Source organism: Saccopteryx bilineata, chromosome 1 (genome assembly GCF_036850765.1).
Source record: "Saccopteryx bilineata isolate mSacBil1 chromosome 1, mSacBil1_pri_phased_curated, whole genome shotgun sequence".
NCBI classification, from domain to species: Eukaryota; Metazoa; Chordata; class Mammalia; order Chiroptera; family Emballonuridae; genus Saccopteryx; species Saccopteryx bilineata.
In genome coordinates this window covers 123,603,889-123,621,789 of record NC_089490.1, presented here as the reverse complement: position 1 = coordinate 123,621,789, position 17,901 = coordinate 123,603,889, and the positions used below count along the sequence as shown (strand labels likewise).

The window sequence follows — 17,901 nt, the reverse complement described above, 5'->3', positions numbered from 1 at the left end:
AAGCTTTGGCCATTGTTGAGGACCTAACAGAACCTTTGGAAAGTTAGAAAGATAACTGTCAAAAAAAATTAAAAAACCCAGCAAAAATTAGTTGAGCATTTTTGCATGCCTGTTTTATTTTGGGACGATTCATACATGGTGACAAATTTTCCTGCCCTTCATACTCTATCTCTTCCTGTATTATCTTTAGTGATATGAATCAACTGAAAAATTTCTAAGAATCAGAGATAAGCAATGAACCTAAGGTTGTGGGTCATTTTCATAAAAAATGTAGAAAGATATAACTATTCACCTTGGATCAGGCTTTTGCTTTCCTGGTGTTAGTTGTGGGTAAGGTGAAGTTAGATATATATTTCTTTCATTTGAATTTTGAAATAGTTCTCTTGAGTTGTGTACTGAGCTATAGTTGTAATATTAGTAAATATTTTTGAGTGTCACTGTGCACCTACACTGTTTTAAGCAATTTACATAAATTAGCTCATTTAATTCTTTTGACAATCACATGAGATAAATGCAGTTATTATTCCCTTCACAGATGAATAAGTTGAAACAGAGAGGTGAAATTACTGGCCAAAGGTCACAAAACTAGTTAAATGATAGAGTCAAATTGTATAACATTAAATTATTTTTATATATAACTTTAGTAGTGAAACATGAAAAATTTTGTGCATGAGAATAACTCTATACAATTACTTTTTGAAATGCTGCCCTCAAATTACTTATGTTATTTTTGCTGGAATCTTTGAAACAAGAATAAATCAAAGTGTTGTAGTCTATGCAAAAAATACACTTATTTGCTGAGTAATGGAATGCATAAAACCAAGACAGTTTTATAACTCTATCTCTTCATGGAAATTTTTGTATAAAAAGTATAGAGCCATTTTGTAAGGAGTATTCCCAAGTTTATTCAAGGTTATTGATATGTAATAATTATACCATATTGATAATGGCATATTTAATCATGTGATATTCTTCTAAAATGTGGTATAAAATTAGGTATAATTGAGTAGGTATTTTAATAGTCTCAGTTTATGCAAGAAGAAAATATAAGCCTATGAGTAATGATTTAGATATTGTAATATTGCAAAAACTTGTTTCGTATTAAAATTTTCAAAACTTACATCTGCAAGCCAGACAACTTTATTTATTTGTTTTCTGGCACTTCTAAAAGCCAAGTATTTCTAAAGCTTAATTCATTTCAGGCTAATCAGATATAAAAATGAGGCTTATTGAAATACTAATTCTTTGGAATTTCAGATGTGTTTCTGTTGTATGTTTTGGTATGTGTTATTTTTTAACATTTCCTAGAAGAACTTGACATTTTCAGTGGCAGACTAGCTGTAGTGCTTGGCTAATGGGACTGTTCCAAGGCCTTCTGGTCTTCCTTGCACAAATAACTTTACAGATATGTAAAAGTTTTTACATGCTACTTCCATTGCATTGTTTAATATTTTTCCTTGATATTTTTCTAGACATGCTGCTCTTCTCAACATAAATTGAACCCTTACTGATTTATGGTTTCCAGACTTGGCTCAAACTTTCCCTCAGAAATAATTTTCAGTTACTTAATGATTAAATATTAACCTATTGAATTATAATTAGCTTTTTGAAGAAAAATGTATTTGCAAGTATTCTTGTAACTTGCATTTATTCTTCAGTTTTATAGGGGCCACAAGTGAAAGCTTCTAAAGGGAGATTGTTGAATTAACATTACCTAATTCGAGTAGAGAGGAGGGATCCAGACCACCTATCATGTAACTATTTTCTAAAACTAGATGAGGTGAATGAACCTAGACTAACATTTTATTTTTTTAAATTCTGATTCTTTATTAAAGGAATGTATTGAATATACTATATTGAAAAGAGCACTGATTTAAGAGTCATACTTAAAGTTCTTCCTTTATCATTAATCATATTTCTGATCTTAGACAAGTTTGAAGCTTAATTTACAATTTTCAGTCTGTAAAATAAAGAGAACCACCTATTGCCAAATTGCATTGAGCAAAACAGTCATCTCAACACTAATTTGCTTGTTCAAATATTTAAATTATACTATATCATCTATTATTCACTTAAAGATTGACAATCTGTTAGCACACAAGTTCTAAATCTTGTAGAAAGAAATGTAAATATGTTTAGTGTTAATTAGATTTACATGATAATGGAATGCTTATTTTGTTTGTTTTAGTTTCAAGTAACCAAGCAATTTATGTTATGTTTATTTATAATATAGGTCTTAGTAAATTACTTTTCTGAAATGCTTATCAAAATGATATCTACAAATCTTTTTAGATTTAAAATACTGGTTCTATGATATGAATAATCTACACATTCTTTTACTTCTTGACTTCAAAGAAGGTATTGGTAGATTTTGAAGTTTAGACATAGCATTGTTCCTTTCAAAAGACAAGTCCCATTCCTAAACGTGCATCCTATCACATGTCAGAAATAACACAGCTTAGTCTAAGCTACAAAATTAAAATATAAACAGTGGTAGATTTGGTATGACCTAACTCCTGGGACTTTGTTTAAAAAGTCAAATAATATACATACATATTTTTTGCTTGTTTGATTTTTCAGTGAGCTCTGCCACTGCAGCTCAAGAGAGATTAAGGAGAAAAACCTACATAAACACAAAGCAAAAACCTGAGCTTGTGTGTAAAGCTACTGCACTGGAGCGAATGTGGTTTAATTCTTGGCACTGGCAGCTTGTTGGAGAATTACAATATGTTGGCATGAGTCTCTAGGTCTCATTGTTCCAGATGAGGGAGTCAGTCTTCAGAGTGCTTGGCACTGAAGGGAAAAAGGAGTGAGAGTTATAGGGAATGAACAGGCCCTAAAGAGGCAGGATGCTGTTGTAACAATGGCTGGCACAGTTGGGGGGGCATTCCCTGGTTGGGATTGCTACAGTCATTGATGTGAAGAAGCATATGTGAGCAAAAGAGGCAAGGGCAAGAGGAAAGCAAGCAAACGTATCAAAAGGGTCTAGTTGGCAAAAAAGACAAAAGTAATACAGTTAGACTCATCTTAATATTATTGTGCTGATAAGGATATTTTTTATATCACTCCAATTTATTTCATAGTTTATTTCTTAACGCTTATTTTATTTTGTCTTTTAAATTATATACATATCTGCCTTTACTTTAAAGAAACAGACCCTTGAATTAACAGTACCTGGTTTTGTATATTTCATCTGGTTCTACTTTCTTCCCGGTTACGTTGGGCAAAATATCTTTTTGAGCCTTAATTTTCTCATATGCAGAATGGATATAGTAAGAATATGTATCATTGACAAAACGTTTGTTTGCTTCATTCTGCAAATAAAATGCTATGCAAATAATTGTTCTCCTCACATTTATTTTAATATAGGGAGCCTGAGTTTATATTTTCACATTAACTGCAATACTTCAATGCTTCAGAGAATTAACTCTCAAGAAAATCTTTGGAAGTTTTTCAGTCAAAATTATGATATATCTTAACATGAAAATAATGGGTAATCTGGAATTTGAACATTTGGAAAAAATTAAACACACAAGCATTCCTTATTCATAGTATAAAATACAGTTTGATTGGTATTTATAAAAGCACATTGCATTTTAGAAAAATGAAATATGTATGAGATAACTGCTAATTCTTTTACTCCATAAGCACTGATGCAGGACTTAATATATTTTTCAAATTGTGTCAAATTTCACTTTACTCATTCATATTCACACATTTGTGAAAAGGTATATACCATTATAAATATTGGGTTTTTTTCTCATTTGAGCTTTCAGATTTCTAATTATGAATATTCTATAGAATCTTTACCATTTTTAGAGAAATATCAGTCATTAGGATATGTCCATGCATGTGCTCATTATTGTGAGGTATGTCCTGCCACTTCTTCTCGAATTATCAATAGAAACAAATGGAAAGTTATAGTTGATAGAATACCAGATGTGACTATGTGTAAGGCTCTTTGTTTTACAGTAATACAGATAGAGATATGGAGTGGGTGAAATGAGAAGCTTTTGGTCTCTAAGGTAGCCAGTGTGAAAGTCTTGAGAAAAAACCAGATTGATTGATTTATAGCCCAATTGTCTTTCCATTGCATGCATACATTTTCATTTCATAGTATAGCTCTGCCAAATGGTCATAGGTTTTCCTTAAACTGTCCACAGTTTTCAAGTACAAAGTCACATTGTGAGACTGTATCCTAGACATAAAGAGAACTGTAAGAAATACTGGTTTTTAATCTCATCATGCTGCTCGTCAGTACCTGTCATGTCACCCAGGATTAAATGTATTCTTTTCCGTCTACTTCATCCATCCAGTGGAGCTAATAATATCGGCTCTGGGAAACTTTCCCTATACCCCTTCAGTTTTTCTGGCTGTTCAACTAATTCCGATGACAGAAGATTAACAGGAGAAAATCAATTTTAATACCTATGCACGAGGAATTTTCATAGCATGAAAATCCCAAAGATAGTGAAGCAAAGTGAGGTTTATGTGTCATTTTGGATTAATTAAGGGGAGGTAGGCAATTTACAGGTAGATGAGAAAAAGCAAACATTTGGAAAAACCAATTCTTGCGGGGCTACCTAGAAACAAGGGGACACAAAGGGGAGCTAGTGAGTAGATCTCTGCCTGGCGCCGCCCCATCTACCCCCCACACTTAGGTATGCCCCGGGGTGAATATGCCGAAGTGCAGGTTTTTCTACCTTCATCTTTTTAGGCCACTAAGGGGGAGGTTAAAAAAAAATCTGTTCTTGAGTTTGTTGGGCTTTAATAGTTTTCAGCTGGAAATTTCTGTTTTCCAAGGTGGCACATACTGGGGGAGATTTCCTTCAGATCCCCACGATAACAATAGTTTTCTATACTATCCACACTTGTTTGGCAGATGAAATGGAGTAATGTGTGTTTACTAGAAAGAGCAAAGACATTGAGGTAGTAGTTTGAACCGACTCCATATATGGGCTAGTTGTGATAGTTCCCTAAACTTTAGTTTCTTAGGTGGTAAAACAGATGTACCAAAATCTAATTCAGAAGATTATTGTGAAAGGTTTTAGATACCACATAAAAACGACCTGGTACACTGCTTAGCACTTAGCCCTCAAAATAGTCGCTATCCTCATGATTTTGTTTTTGACAAGCAAGTTAGGCAACTGTCGGGGGGAAAAGAAAACAAAACTTATTTCAAGACTCAACTCTGCCCATTACATTTTATGAAACCTCAGATAAGTCCTGTTATGTTTCTTTTTAAAACCTGTAAAATGCATGTAATAACACACTCGGAGTCTTCAGGTGTTTGCTCTGATTGAGAGAATCCAGGTAAAAGCATGTGGCATAGCTCCTGGCTCAGACGCTGCTCAATAAATGTTTACTGAATCGGAATTTAAAGTATATACCTTATCCAAATTGCAAATATTGTTGCTTTTATTCAGCCTCAGACATGACAGCCCCAGTTAGGTATGTTTCGGATTTTGCATCTTTCAAATTACTTGGTCTTAAAGAAGTTATTCATTTTTCTGTAGGTCTGTGTTAAAAGTCAGGAACTTGGAGAAAAAGTAGCTCTGTATCTGAGCCTGATATCTTTATGCAAGTTAATAAAGAGGCCAGGAATGTTCTGCAGGTTTCAGAAATCTAGTGGCTGTTTCTTTAACTCTGCAACTTAGACAGAAGACTTCTGTTTCTTCCTGAGCACACTACAGTGAATATTTTGTCTAGCTGCACGGGAAAAGCTTTGTCATGGACTTTGCAGACAATAGCCTTAAAAGTAAAATGGTCTGCTTTTGGTGCCCGGAGGTTCAGGGGCCCATTGTTAGTGCACAATGGATTTCTATTGCTGCATTCCTGCTTTGCAAAGGTTTGTTAGCTCTTAATGACTGACAGTACTCTATTGCAAATACCATATTGGCTGTGCCCTGTTTACATGCTTCTCAAGAATTTTTGTAGAGTGCTAGAAAAAAGAAACAGTGCTGTTTGTTTGTTTGACCTGCTCTGATAAGGTTTAAAAAATAATTTCACTCATGGAGTGTTTACTGAGAATGTATAAACATTGGAAATCCTTGCAGAAGTATTTAAATTACCTTTAAAGCCTCAATAATCAGAAATATTGATTGCAGTAAGAATATATTTAATCCATTTTATTTCTCATATAATTGTCTGCAATTTTTTAAAAACAATATGGTACAAAAAAAGGAGTATTTTAAGAAAATAAATTATTTAGGATATTTTTCTTAAATGTGAAAAAATATATTTTGTTACAAAGGAAAAATATGCATTTCAGCATCACTTAGGTAGATGTGCACACATTCCATAGATATATTCCACAGTAGTTGTCATGTGTATGTTTGTGTATTTAAATATATTTTTCCACTATACATACAGACTATGCATTCAGGTTTTGGACATCTGAAAACAAAAGCATTTCATATTATTACAGATATTACAAGAAAAATTTCACCTTCCCTTCCTTGAAAACTCCACACAAGCTTTGAGATTCTGAGAGCTGATGGCTGTAGGATAGGGCCTTGCGAAAAGGAGGTAACCTCAGCTGAGGATGAGGATGAAGGTGCCTGACAATGCATGTGATGTGGGGAAAATTAACTGGTTTCTAATAATCTTATGATCTCCAGGCCATCCGATCCCTTTGATACATTAGCATGTACTCCTTTAAGCTCCTAGTAGGGGGTAGACAAACGTCTGCACAAACACAAATACACATAAACACCAGTGAGGAGAATGGCAGTGTAAGTCTTAGATCTAGATAATAAGTATGGGTATTGTTATTTAGATGGCGCATACTGGGACACTTATCTTTTAGTACACTCCATTTTCTAACTGAATGCAGTGCTAGTTGTGGGATTGAAAGCCATTATAATTGTGTACCCATCTAAATGCTGACAAGAATATACAGTTACATTGTTTGGAAGCGAGTTTAATGTTTGGGAGTTTTATTAGTATTTATATTTACTTATACATTAAAATTCAGACACAAAAAGAGAGGTCAAAACCATGTGATGGCTATATACAAATATGCTAGATACTAAAGCATAACTTTGCTCTCTAAAATATGTGTGCCCTGTCCAATAAAGGGCATTTTAAAAAGACTGTGACACAAATCTGAAATAAGCAAATAGTAGGTTTCCATTATAAGCATTACTCACTTTGCTAGATTTTCCAATCTTTGTAAAGCTTCTTTTGTACCTTTTTTTTTTAATGTTTGTGGCAAATCTTTCCACAATGTGCTTACCACCACATGATGTTAAACACATATTATAAAGTAGATGTAATTGTAAACACACAGAGGGATATAATTACATGTAGCAGATTTAAGAGCTAATTCTTTGCCTTTTTTTACTCTGCATTTTATCAACATAATTATTTTTTGACTGCAGACTAACACCCTGAAATTGACAAGCATCCATTATAGCAGGAATTTATTCACCAAATTGAAAAACAATGAACTGCAGGTTTATATGTATCCATTGTCATAAAAAATTAGAATGGCTTTGTTCTGCAAGAGGAAGAAGCTAATGATTTTAAAACAGCAGGTGACAGAACACATCTTTTTTTCCTCCCCTGTTATCAGTTTGTTGATGAAGTCATTATGAACTAGGGCTGGGATAGGGATGGCCTTATTTTTAGCAGATAGACTTTTAATGAGTTCCATTGTAAAGATAGTCATGTTGATTTGCTTACCTTTTTTTTTTTTTCTTCTTTACTTAGAAACCCCCAGTATTGAAAAGCTACTATCAAAAGACTGGAAAGACAAGCTTCTTGCAATGGGATCAGGGAACTTTGGTGAAATAAAAGGTAATATATTTGAGATTATTTTTATCCAAAATATATCAAAATAAAGTTAATATTTAAGAATATGAATGGTAATAAATATCTCTGTCCCCACCCTCTTCTGTATCGTTCATTCACTGTCTTTGGTATTTCTTCTTTCTAGCTTGAAAGTGAATGTATCAGGGTTCTTATTTTCTCTATTTGTTTGTACCTTATGGGATAAGTGGTATACTCTTTTGATAACTTAAGTATATTTTTAGAATATTTTGTTTTTTATCATTTAAAAAAAAGTAAGTGATTTACTTTTTTAAGTAAGAGTGTGTCTAAATCACAGGTAAAAAACTGCATATTAAAAGATGAGTTTCATATATTCTTTATATTAGAAGTAGGAATGTACATAATCTACATTTAAAACCAGAATGATGGATGGGAAAGCTTAAAAAGAATCTCTTTGTACTAAGAGAAACACTTTGCTTTTTGACTTTTTGAGTCAGAAATTATTACAACTTAGAGAAAAATTATATATGGACTTCAGATAATACTGAATATTCTTTTCTTAATAGCTTTTTACTAATAACAAAGGAAGAAGATTAAATTTCACATAAAAATATAGTCAAATAATCCTTTGAATTTAATTTCAAGGTGAGTTTTTCTCAAAATATAGTAGGCAATCTATGATTTTCTATTTGTTGCTAATAGAACACTTTTGATCTGAGTTTTAAAGGATACTTTTTTTAGAATAAAAATGCTTATTCATCAATATTAAAATATCGGTATATATTATCCTGTATATTTTGTGATAGGAACTGAATACCTATTTAAAATACGTGTATCAATAACTTTTTTGCAAGTGTGTGCATGTGCATGGGTTGTCCCAATGACAGTGGCCATAGTCCCTCTTAAGGGTCCACATCAGAGCGTTCTGGAGGAGGGATAGATTGGTATTCTCAAATGTTGAGCCTGCATACCACTACCATCTCAGTATTTTGAAACTTCCAGAAAATGTTTCATTGACTCTCACTTTTCATCAATACCTAGAATCTGTGTGTATTCAGGCTGTGATTAGGTGTGGATGGGCAGGGAGAGAATGAGTAGGTGTTCATCAAGAGTCTGTAATGGAATTCAACTTAAATAATAATACTCCTTAAAAGGCTTAAAAACAAAGTTTAAATGGTACAAAGAAGTTTCTTTTTCCTGAGGCTGCATATCCTTTCTGCTATTTTGATGGATGTTAACCCATTTACACCTGAGATAAAGGATGCATTATTCTCCAAGGTGCTTTCTTCTTCTCTGACCCAGGTAATAACAGAGTAGCGCAGAGAAGACCGCCTGTTCCAAACCTTGTGATCTCGTTCCACTGGAGGACAAACATTTTTTCCTCACTTGTTTTCCTCACAAGTCAGACTTAAAAGCAGCAGCGACGGCGATGAGAAGCTTAGAGGAGAGGAGCTCCGCCGTCCTTCAGGCTCGCCTGTGGGGTTAGTTCAGGGAGCTGTAGTGCATGCCGTCACAGAAGTTTCTGTCTTTAGTTTTGAGTTCTTTAAGCTTTGCATTCGGAGCACAAGTTTGGTTATTGTCCTCTGGTTCTGTTCAAAAAAAAATACTGTTTTCTGATGCATTTTAAAAGCAACTGTAGATCTTTCGTCTGTTGGGGGCCTGGTTATTAGGTTCTCGGGTCAGGTTTGGCAAAAGACTGGGAAAATTGCACTGGGTTGCTTCTCCTGCTGACTGCCGTGACAGTTGCAATTACTACCCATTGTTCTTAGGTGGCTAGAAAGTGGAGAGGATACAATAGTGTGTTGCCCTCTGGGGGTAAATAAATTTGACTTAATGGTTCTTGGGGGGTCAGCTCTATGATTATGTAGAGCCCAGGAATGTGGTTTTCCTGCCACTTCAGAAGCTAGACAAAAACAATGATTTAGCTGTTTGGCAGCTGTGGGGTTTTTTTTCTTTTCTTTTCTTTTTTTAATGAGGCAAATAAAGGTGTAAGTCTCATGGACTCATAACATTTTTGGTCAGGGTAGGGAAGGATAAGAATGAGGTGTTCGTTTTTGTTTTTTTTTTTTAATCTGAAAATATGAACTGATTCCATTATTAGATGGTTTAATAATGATGCTTTAAAATACTTATTTGAATAGAATCTTTGCATATATTAGGATGTATAAAACCTTTGCAATATCTACCAAGTCTTTTTGTGGACTGAAACTTTTCTCCTTCATACACCATCAGTTTTCATTTAACTTTTAATTAGTTCCTGGAAAAGTATGAGTGAGTAAATGAGTGTGTGCATGTTTGTGTGTGTGGGTGTGTGTGGGTGTGTATGCACACTCAAATCAGCACACATCTATTCTACAATATCCAAGACTATAGCCAAGTGAGGACAGAGCTCAGTTTCTAAGTGCTAGCATTAAGTTGCTGTGAGTGAATTATGTTCAGGGCATGTGGACAAAGATTAAAATTACAGCTTGGCAAAGTTCAATGAAGTGTTTCTTACTATTAAAAAAGTAAAAAAAAACACAAACGAATAAACTTTTAAGGATAGGAATATAAGTAGCATTTGGTTTGGATAGTTAGGTATCAATAAATTGTTGTCATTCCCACTTAAAGTCAATCTTACTTTTGAAGAAACAATGTGAGTTAGTAAAGGTCACCACTTTAAAAAGCATCAAATTATTTTACAGGTTAGATTATTTTGCTGGTATGAATGTATACCATTTTATGGTCTGGTATTTTGGAAATGTGAAGTAATTAGATTTTAAAGTTACATTAGAAACTATCCTCTAAAAAACATACCCACGGAAAGGACACTAGATTTAGTTTGGCAGAACAAAACAGTTTGACTAAACAGCTCTGCGGACAGCAAGCAGTCCATCTATGTAATAAACTGATTAACTGCCTGAAGAAATTATTTATTTCTTCTACTCTAATCAGCCATATAGTGTAACTGGACAGTTTACAGAGTTTTTTGGCCCTTATCTAAAACAAAAGCACAGAGCAAAGGTTCTGTGGAAGATAAAGAAATACCTCCTATAGTCTCATAGTTATTGAAAAGGGGACAAAACAGTGCTGCCTTCCAGTTGGCAACCGATTGCATCACACACTGTTTCAGCTAGCATGAAGTTCCATCCCACTGAAGGTCACTGCACTGGCACTGCACCTGAGCAGAGTGTCTGGGGATCCGCGGCGGCGGTGGCCAACCTCAACAGATCCTTTGTTTTGCAATAAAGTCATTGCAACATTTGTATTTTATTGACTTAAGTTTATTTGTAGAATTATAACAAAAATATTTGCATGCAAAATTCTCTCAACTAGTAAGTATTTCTAGCTTGGTGAAGTTATCAAAGAAAAGGGCCTTGTTTGAGAGGGTTTCTGGCTCAGGCACTTCAGAAATGCCTAGATCAGTTTCTCCACCTGCCCTCTTTGAAGAATTCTTTAGAGCTTGTTTCTTTCCCATCAGTGTCCCTGGTAGACCCTTCTCACCTGCTCAGAATACATTAATTTAGGCAGGCAAAGAGTACTTGATGTCTGGTGTTAAGGAAAATGTCAGCTGAAGTTAGCATACTAAACAATTGGCTGTTTTTGAAAGCTATTAATTTGTTCTTCCTAGAAGTGGGGACATAAAGGCAAACACCAAACAGACCAATAATTCCAGTAATCGATCCAAGGAAATAATCCATTCATATGTCTTTCCTACTATGGCCTTTCAGGACTCATGAATTAAAAACATCTTATGTGGATTAAAGTAGATCCTCTCTTAGGTGACATAACATTTTGTGATAAAAGAGATATATTGATTTAGTATATGTCCTGAAAGAGATAATGCTCTTTAAATAACATTAGACAATTTTATAACAAGCACGTTTAGGATAAGAATCAGATCTTGAGTGATAAATCTGTGGGGTCTGCCTTTCTCCTTTGTTGGAAAAGAGCGCCATTAAAAGAAGCTATATTTGTAAATTTAGACTAGTTTAAGTTAGTTTATTAATTTACTATATTTTCAGTTCATTCAGCAAATACTACTATCTGGATAGATCTGAGATTGATTGATTATCTCTTGTATCCAAACATAAAATTTGTGGAGCGGACATTTATGTCTGGCTTGTATACTATGGTATCTCCAGCAACTGCACTGTGTGAGGCACATAGGAGGAGCTCTGTGGCTATATGCCACATGAATTAAAGAAAAGAGCCAGTCATTGGATGCAGTTCTCAATTGAGGATGATTTTGCTCTACCAAATTTGGCAATGTCCAGAGACATTTTGGGGGTGCTATAACTAGGTAGAGAGTACTACCAACATCTATTCATAGACATTAACCACAGCACCCCAGAAAAAGAATTGTATAGCCCAAAATGTAAGTAAGTGTCCAGATTGGGAAATTGTGATTAGGGGAGGAAATTTTCTAGAGGAAACAATTGTCATACAAAAGCCCTAAGGTGGCAGCATATATGCATATTGATTTTATAGAAGCTCAGAGAAGGCCATGTGACTAAAAGCATTTTTTACAGAAGAGGACGTGGGAGGTGATGGTATCATAGAAGTTGAGGGCCTGATCCCTCTGGGCTTTGTAAAGGTACAGAGTTTGAATTTTATTCTATATGCTGTATAAAGCTAGAAAATAGTTTTACACGTAAATCTTATGTGATTTGGTTTACGTTTCTGAGCACCAGTCTGAACATTTGCTTGGAGAATGAGTTTTAGTAGAGGAAGAAGTAGAAGCAGGTAGAATGGTTTAGAAACTGTTATCTTCAAGGGAAGAAAGAGATGATGGTGGTCTGGATTAAGGAGTAGGAGTAGAAAGGACAATTCATGGACTGATTTATAATATATTCTAGGGTTAACAGGATTTCTAATGCATTAGATAAAGAAGATGAGCCAGAAAAAGGAATCCAAATAATGTATTGATGGTTATATCACATGGGGGAGATGGGGATGACTGAAGTTGGTTTCGCTCCCACTAACTTGTGCTAAATTATATTAAGAAATGTTCTGACCTGTGCTTCTTCTATGGAACAGATCACTGGGGAACAATTTTTTTTTTCATTTTCTGTGGCATGAGGTTTTAGAACTGTTTCTATGTTTCTGCATCACTGATTCCAAATATGAAATCCATTTTTTTGTGCATGCACTAGTTTTTATGCAATTTTCTTTTTGTTACAGTTAATGGCATACATTGGTTTTTAAATTGGAGTTAAAGGGCAACGACTCTTGGATGGAACATAACCACAAGGCAATTAATGTTTTACAAACATCACTTTTACATAATTGTAGTTGTTTTTAAATGTAAAAAATTATTATCTGATAAAAAACACCCTCTTATTTTGTTTTAAGATTGAATCACGGCTTCTTTGAGTAGGCGTAAATGTAGGAATAGTCCTGACACCTTCTGTTATATATGTGGCTGTTACACACTTCAACGTCAAAGGTGCAATATTTTATCATTTATGACACGTGCATATATTGCCTATTTTCAAGTTCCCCTTGGTGATCAAGACAAGAATTGGCCTCCTCATATTGTGTGTCATGATTGTGAGGAAATGCTTCATGACTGGACAAAAGGAAAACACAAAGGAATGCCTTTTGGTATTTCCATGGTTTGGCGTGAACCTAAGGACCACAGCAGTGACTGTTATTTCTGTCTGATCCATTAAAAGGGCATCAGCGAGAAAAAACGGCATATGATCACATATCCTAATATTCCTTCAGCAATACAACTTATTCCACACTCTGAGACACTCCAGGTTCCAGTTTTAAATGGTTTTATTTCTTGTATGGACTAAGAAAGTGAACATGGTAATCACGTGTATTTTGATAAGATGCATGAGGAAATGGTTGTAGAATCTGAAGGGTCTTCTTCTGATGCCAAGAAGTCATTAACCCCTCAGCAGGTTAGCTAACCCGAATTGAATGACTTAGTAAGAGATTTGGGCCTATCAATAAAAGCAGCTGAGTTATTAGCCTCCAGGCTTTAAGAAAGGAATGTACTTCACCGGTCAGCTAAAGTATCCCATTTCAGGAAGCGTGAACAAATTTTTGTGGACTTTTTTTCCGAAGACAAACACTTTGTTTACTCTCATGATATCAGTAGTCTTCTCAGCCAGCCAGGTGTTACCACTTACAGCCCAACAGAATGGCGACTATTTCTTGACAGCTCTAAATGGAGTCAGAAATGTGTTCTCCTACACAACGGTAATGTTTATGCAGCGGTTCCAATTGGTTATTCAGCTCACCTGTGAGAAGATTGTAATGACATAAAAATTGTCCTTGACTTTCTGTAGTATGAGGAGCATAGCTGGATCATTTGTGTGGATCTTAAAATGGTAAATTTCCTGCTGGACAACATAGAGGTTTCACGAAGTATCCTTGCTTTCTGTGTTTGTGGGACAGTCGAGCTCAGGAGAAACACTGGACACAGAAGGAGTGGCCAAAACATGAAGCTCTGGAAATAGGGATGCAAAATATTGTGAATGAACCTGTAGTTAATCGAGACAGGATTATTTTTTCCTCCACTTCACATCAAACTTGGCTTAATGAAGCTGTTTGTTCAGGCTTTGAATAGAGAAAGTGAATGCTTTCAACATATTATTTCTGCTTTTCCTGCCTTGTCTTTCGAGAAGATAAAAGCAGGTGTATTCAATGGACCTCAAATTTGAACCCTCATACATGACAAAGAATTTGCCAGGAAGATGAATAAGGAGGATAAAGCAGCATGGAGTCTTTTGTGGAAGTTACAAAGAACTTCCTTGGGAACTGAAAAGCAGAAAACTATGAACTTCTGGTTCAAAGGATGCGGTTGGCTTTTCACGACATTGGATGTAACATGAGCATTAAGATTCACTTCCTGAACAGTCACCTTGATAAGTTTCCTGAAAATCATGGAGCTGTTAGTGATGAGCAGACTACTGCTGGAGCATCAAACGAGACTTTCCTCAACAAGTACACAAACACAAGAGCTACAAACTCAAATTCTTGCCTGAATAAAATTTAAATAAGTTTTGCGCAAATTTTAAGATGAAAATAAGTGTTTTTATATGTTCTATTTTGAAATTATAGACCAATTCTGATGCAATCATATCTTTTAGTATATTAGTGTATTTACTGCATTATATCAATTATTATATTTTTACAAAGATGATGCCCAAGAAGACATTCTACTTTGTTATGTTAAACTAAATGTTGAGAATTTTACAATAAGATGAAAACCTAAAATCTTGAATTGCAAAAAACCTGTAGCTTACAGAGAAAAACTTATGTCAGATTTGAGATCAGCACACTTGAATTAGGTAAGAACAAGTGTTTTTGTGGGTGCATCAAACACTTTGTTTCCCAGTGTTATTATCATGCCTATAGTAACTATGCAGTGGGAAGAAGTGAAACAGAGTATATTTGTCGTTTACTGCAGTAATCCTTCATCCTAAATAAATTGAAAAAAGACTAGAATAGATTAAAGCATGTAAGAGTCCAGCTAACTGAAAAAAAAAAGAAAAGAAAGTACTATCATTGACAGACACATATACATGAACTCATAGCATTAGCTGTTTGAATCTGTTGGAGCTGATCTATCCATGCACAACTGTGTCCCCATAGGGTTACATACTTGTATGAATCTTAGAAATCTGAATCTATGTAAAGAAACAGTAGCTCCTGTTTTTGTTTTTGGCCCTCTGGGATTTTCCAATGATCTAGTTAATTTTCTGTTTTAAGTCTAGTATGTTTTATAACTATTACTAGAATTTCCAATGTTCATAAGATTGTTTATTAGATGCTCCCCACACACTGGGAGATAATTATAAAGAAAATGATCATTTAGAGGTGAAGCCATAGGACTTACTCCTTCATCTTGGTATAGTACTTTAAAAAAATGGAGAAATTTTTTTTTTCTGAAACCTAAGTTTGCCTGACCAGGCGGTGGCGCAGTGGATAAAGCATCAGACTGGGATGTGGAGGACCCAGGCTTGAGACCCCAAGGTCACCAGCTTGAGTGCGGGCTCACCTGGTTTGAGCAAGGCTCACCAGCTTGAACCCAAGGTCACTAGTTTGAGCAGGGGGTCACTCAATCTGCGGTAGCCCCCCACCTCCAGTCAAGGTACATATGAGAAATCAATCAATGAGCAACTAAGGAACCACAATGAAGAACTGATGTTTCTCATCTCTCTTCGTTCCTGTCTGTCTGTCCCTATCTCTGACTCTCTCTGTCTCTGACACACACACACACACACACACACACACACACACATATCAAAAAGAAAAAAGAAACCTAAGTTTGCCCTGGCTGGTTAGCTCAAAGGTAGAGTATTGGCCAGTGTGTGGAAGTCCCCGGTTGGATTCCTGGTCAGAGCACTCAGGAGAAGTGGCCATCTGCTTCTCCATCGCTCCCCCTTCTATCTCTCTCTCTCTTTCCCTCCTGCAGCCATGGCTCAAATGGTTAGAGCAAAGTTGGCCCTGTATGCTAAGGATGTCTCCATGCTGCATAGTTAAGTGCTAAAAGCTCTGTTGCTGAACAACAGAGCTGTGGCCCCGCTGGACAGAGTATCACCTAGTAAGTGTTTTCTGGGTGGATACCGGTCAGGGCACATGGAGGGGTCTGTCTCTGCCTTCCCCTCTCTCACTTAATTTTAAAAAATGCTACCTGACCTGTGGTGGCGCAGTGGATAAAACATCGACCTGGAAATGCTGAGGTCACCGGTTTGAAATCCTGGGCTTGCCTGGTCAAGGCACATATGGGAGTTGATGCTTCCTGCTCCTCCCCCTTTCTCTCTCTCTCTCTCTCTCTCTCTCCCCCTCTCTCCTTTCTAAAATGAATAAATAAAATAAAAATTAAAAAAAATGCTTAAGTGCCTTGTCTTAACTCTCGTGAGCCAAAAGCAGAACACTTAAACAAGTGTTTTATCAGATAAAGTGTTTCTCCTTTTCTCTTGGCTATATGGCACGCCTAACATTTAGAGTGGTATAAAGGCAATGGACTTTACGTTATTCATTAAACAGTTTCAGATGATTTGCTACATGCAAGATCCTGTAATAGGTAATGAAGAGATAAAATTTTCTAATTTAAAATTGTTGCTGCCTGACCTGTGGTGGCGCAGTGAATAAAGCATTGACCTGGAATGCTAAGGTCACCAGTTTGAAACCCTGAGCTTGCCTGGTCAAGGCACATAAGGGAGTTGATGCTTCCTGTTCCTCTCCCCTTCTCTTTCTCTCTCTCTCCCTCTCCCTCTCTCTCTTCTCTAAAATGAATAAATAAATAAAAAAAATTTTTAAAAACCCAAAATACAATTGTTGCTGTGACAACTATGTCTGCTGACTTTAGGAGACAAATGTGAGAATAAGTTAATACAATTAAAATGAGTAAGTGCTATAATAAAAATGCATAATGTTTGGATTCCTAAGGAAGGGAATAGCTGTTATCAGTGGGAATAAGGAAAAGAATTATAAAGAACAGATACATGTACTCCAGCATGGAGAATGAATGTTTAGGTAGTTGGTACTTGTGAAGGGTGGTATTTGGGAAGAATGGTAGAAAATTCAGTGTGACTAGAATTTAAGATACATAAAGGAAGTGGGAAGGTTAGGTTATATTTTGGAAAAACTCATTCATTTTGAATAATCAGTTGACATTTTATTCTGAAGATATTGGATATGTTTAAACAGAGGAAGTGATATGACAAGATTTATTTTCTAGGAAGAAAATTTGGGTAGCTGTTTAGAGGCTAGGCTTCTTGAGAGAAAATAACAAGAAGTTCTAATAAAAGTTTGCTATAATTACTCATGAAAAAATGAAGAATGGCAGTGGGGATGGAGAAGGGACTCTGCGACAAGAGCTCTCTCCAAGTCCTGTATAGCAGTGTTTCTGCTGTCCTGTTACTTGTGTGAAGGAAACTTTCGAGTTGAATCATGTCTCCTCAAAAGTTTGTATGTTGAAGTTATAACTTTTCGTACTTCAGAATGTGACTGTACTTGGTGATAAGGTCTCTAGAGTGGTAATGAAGGGTTTTGAAGTGGTAATCGGGCAATAGGGTGAGCCCTAATTTAATAGGACTTGTATACGCATAAGAAGAGGCCATTTGGACACAGACATGTACAAAGAGAGATGATGTGCACTCACAGGAAAACACTGGTTATTTACAA

General features: G+C 35.5%; 1 protein-coding gene across 13 annotated transcripts in view; it reads left to right on the top strand.

Moving 5' to 3' along the window:
- The window catches only part of SOX5 (SRY-box transcription factor 5), a 1,095,444-nt gene that overhangs the window by 832,743 nt on the left and 244,800 nt on the right, over window positions 1–17,901 (top strand). For all 13 annotated transcript variants that reach the window (XM_066264766.1, XM_066264755.1, XM_066264754.1 and 10 more), the window contains one exon: window positions 7,714–7,800. In XM_066264766.1, the coding sequence (XP_066120863.1) occupies window positions 7,714–7,800 (87 nt within the window). The remainder of the gene's footprint in view (window positions 1–7,713; window positions 7,801–17,901) is intronic.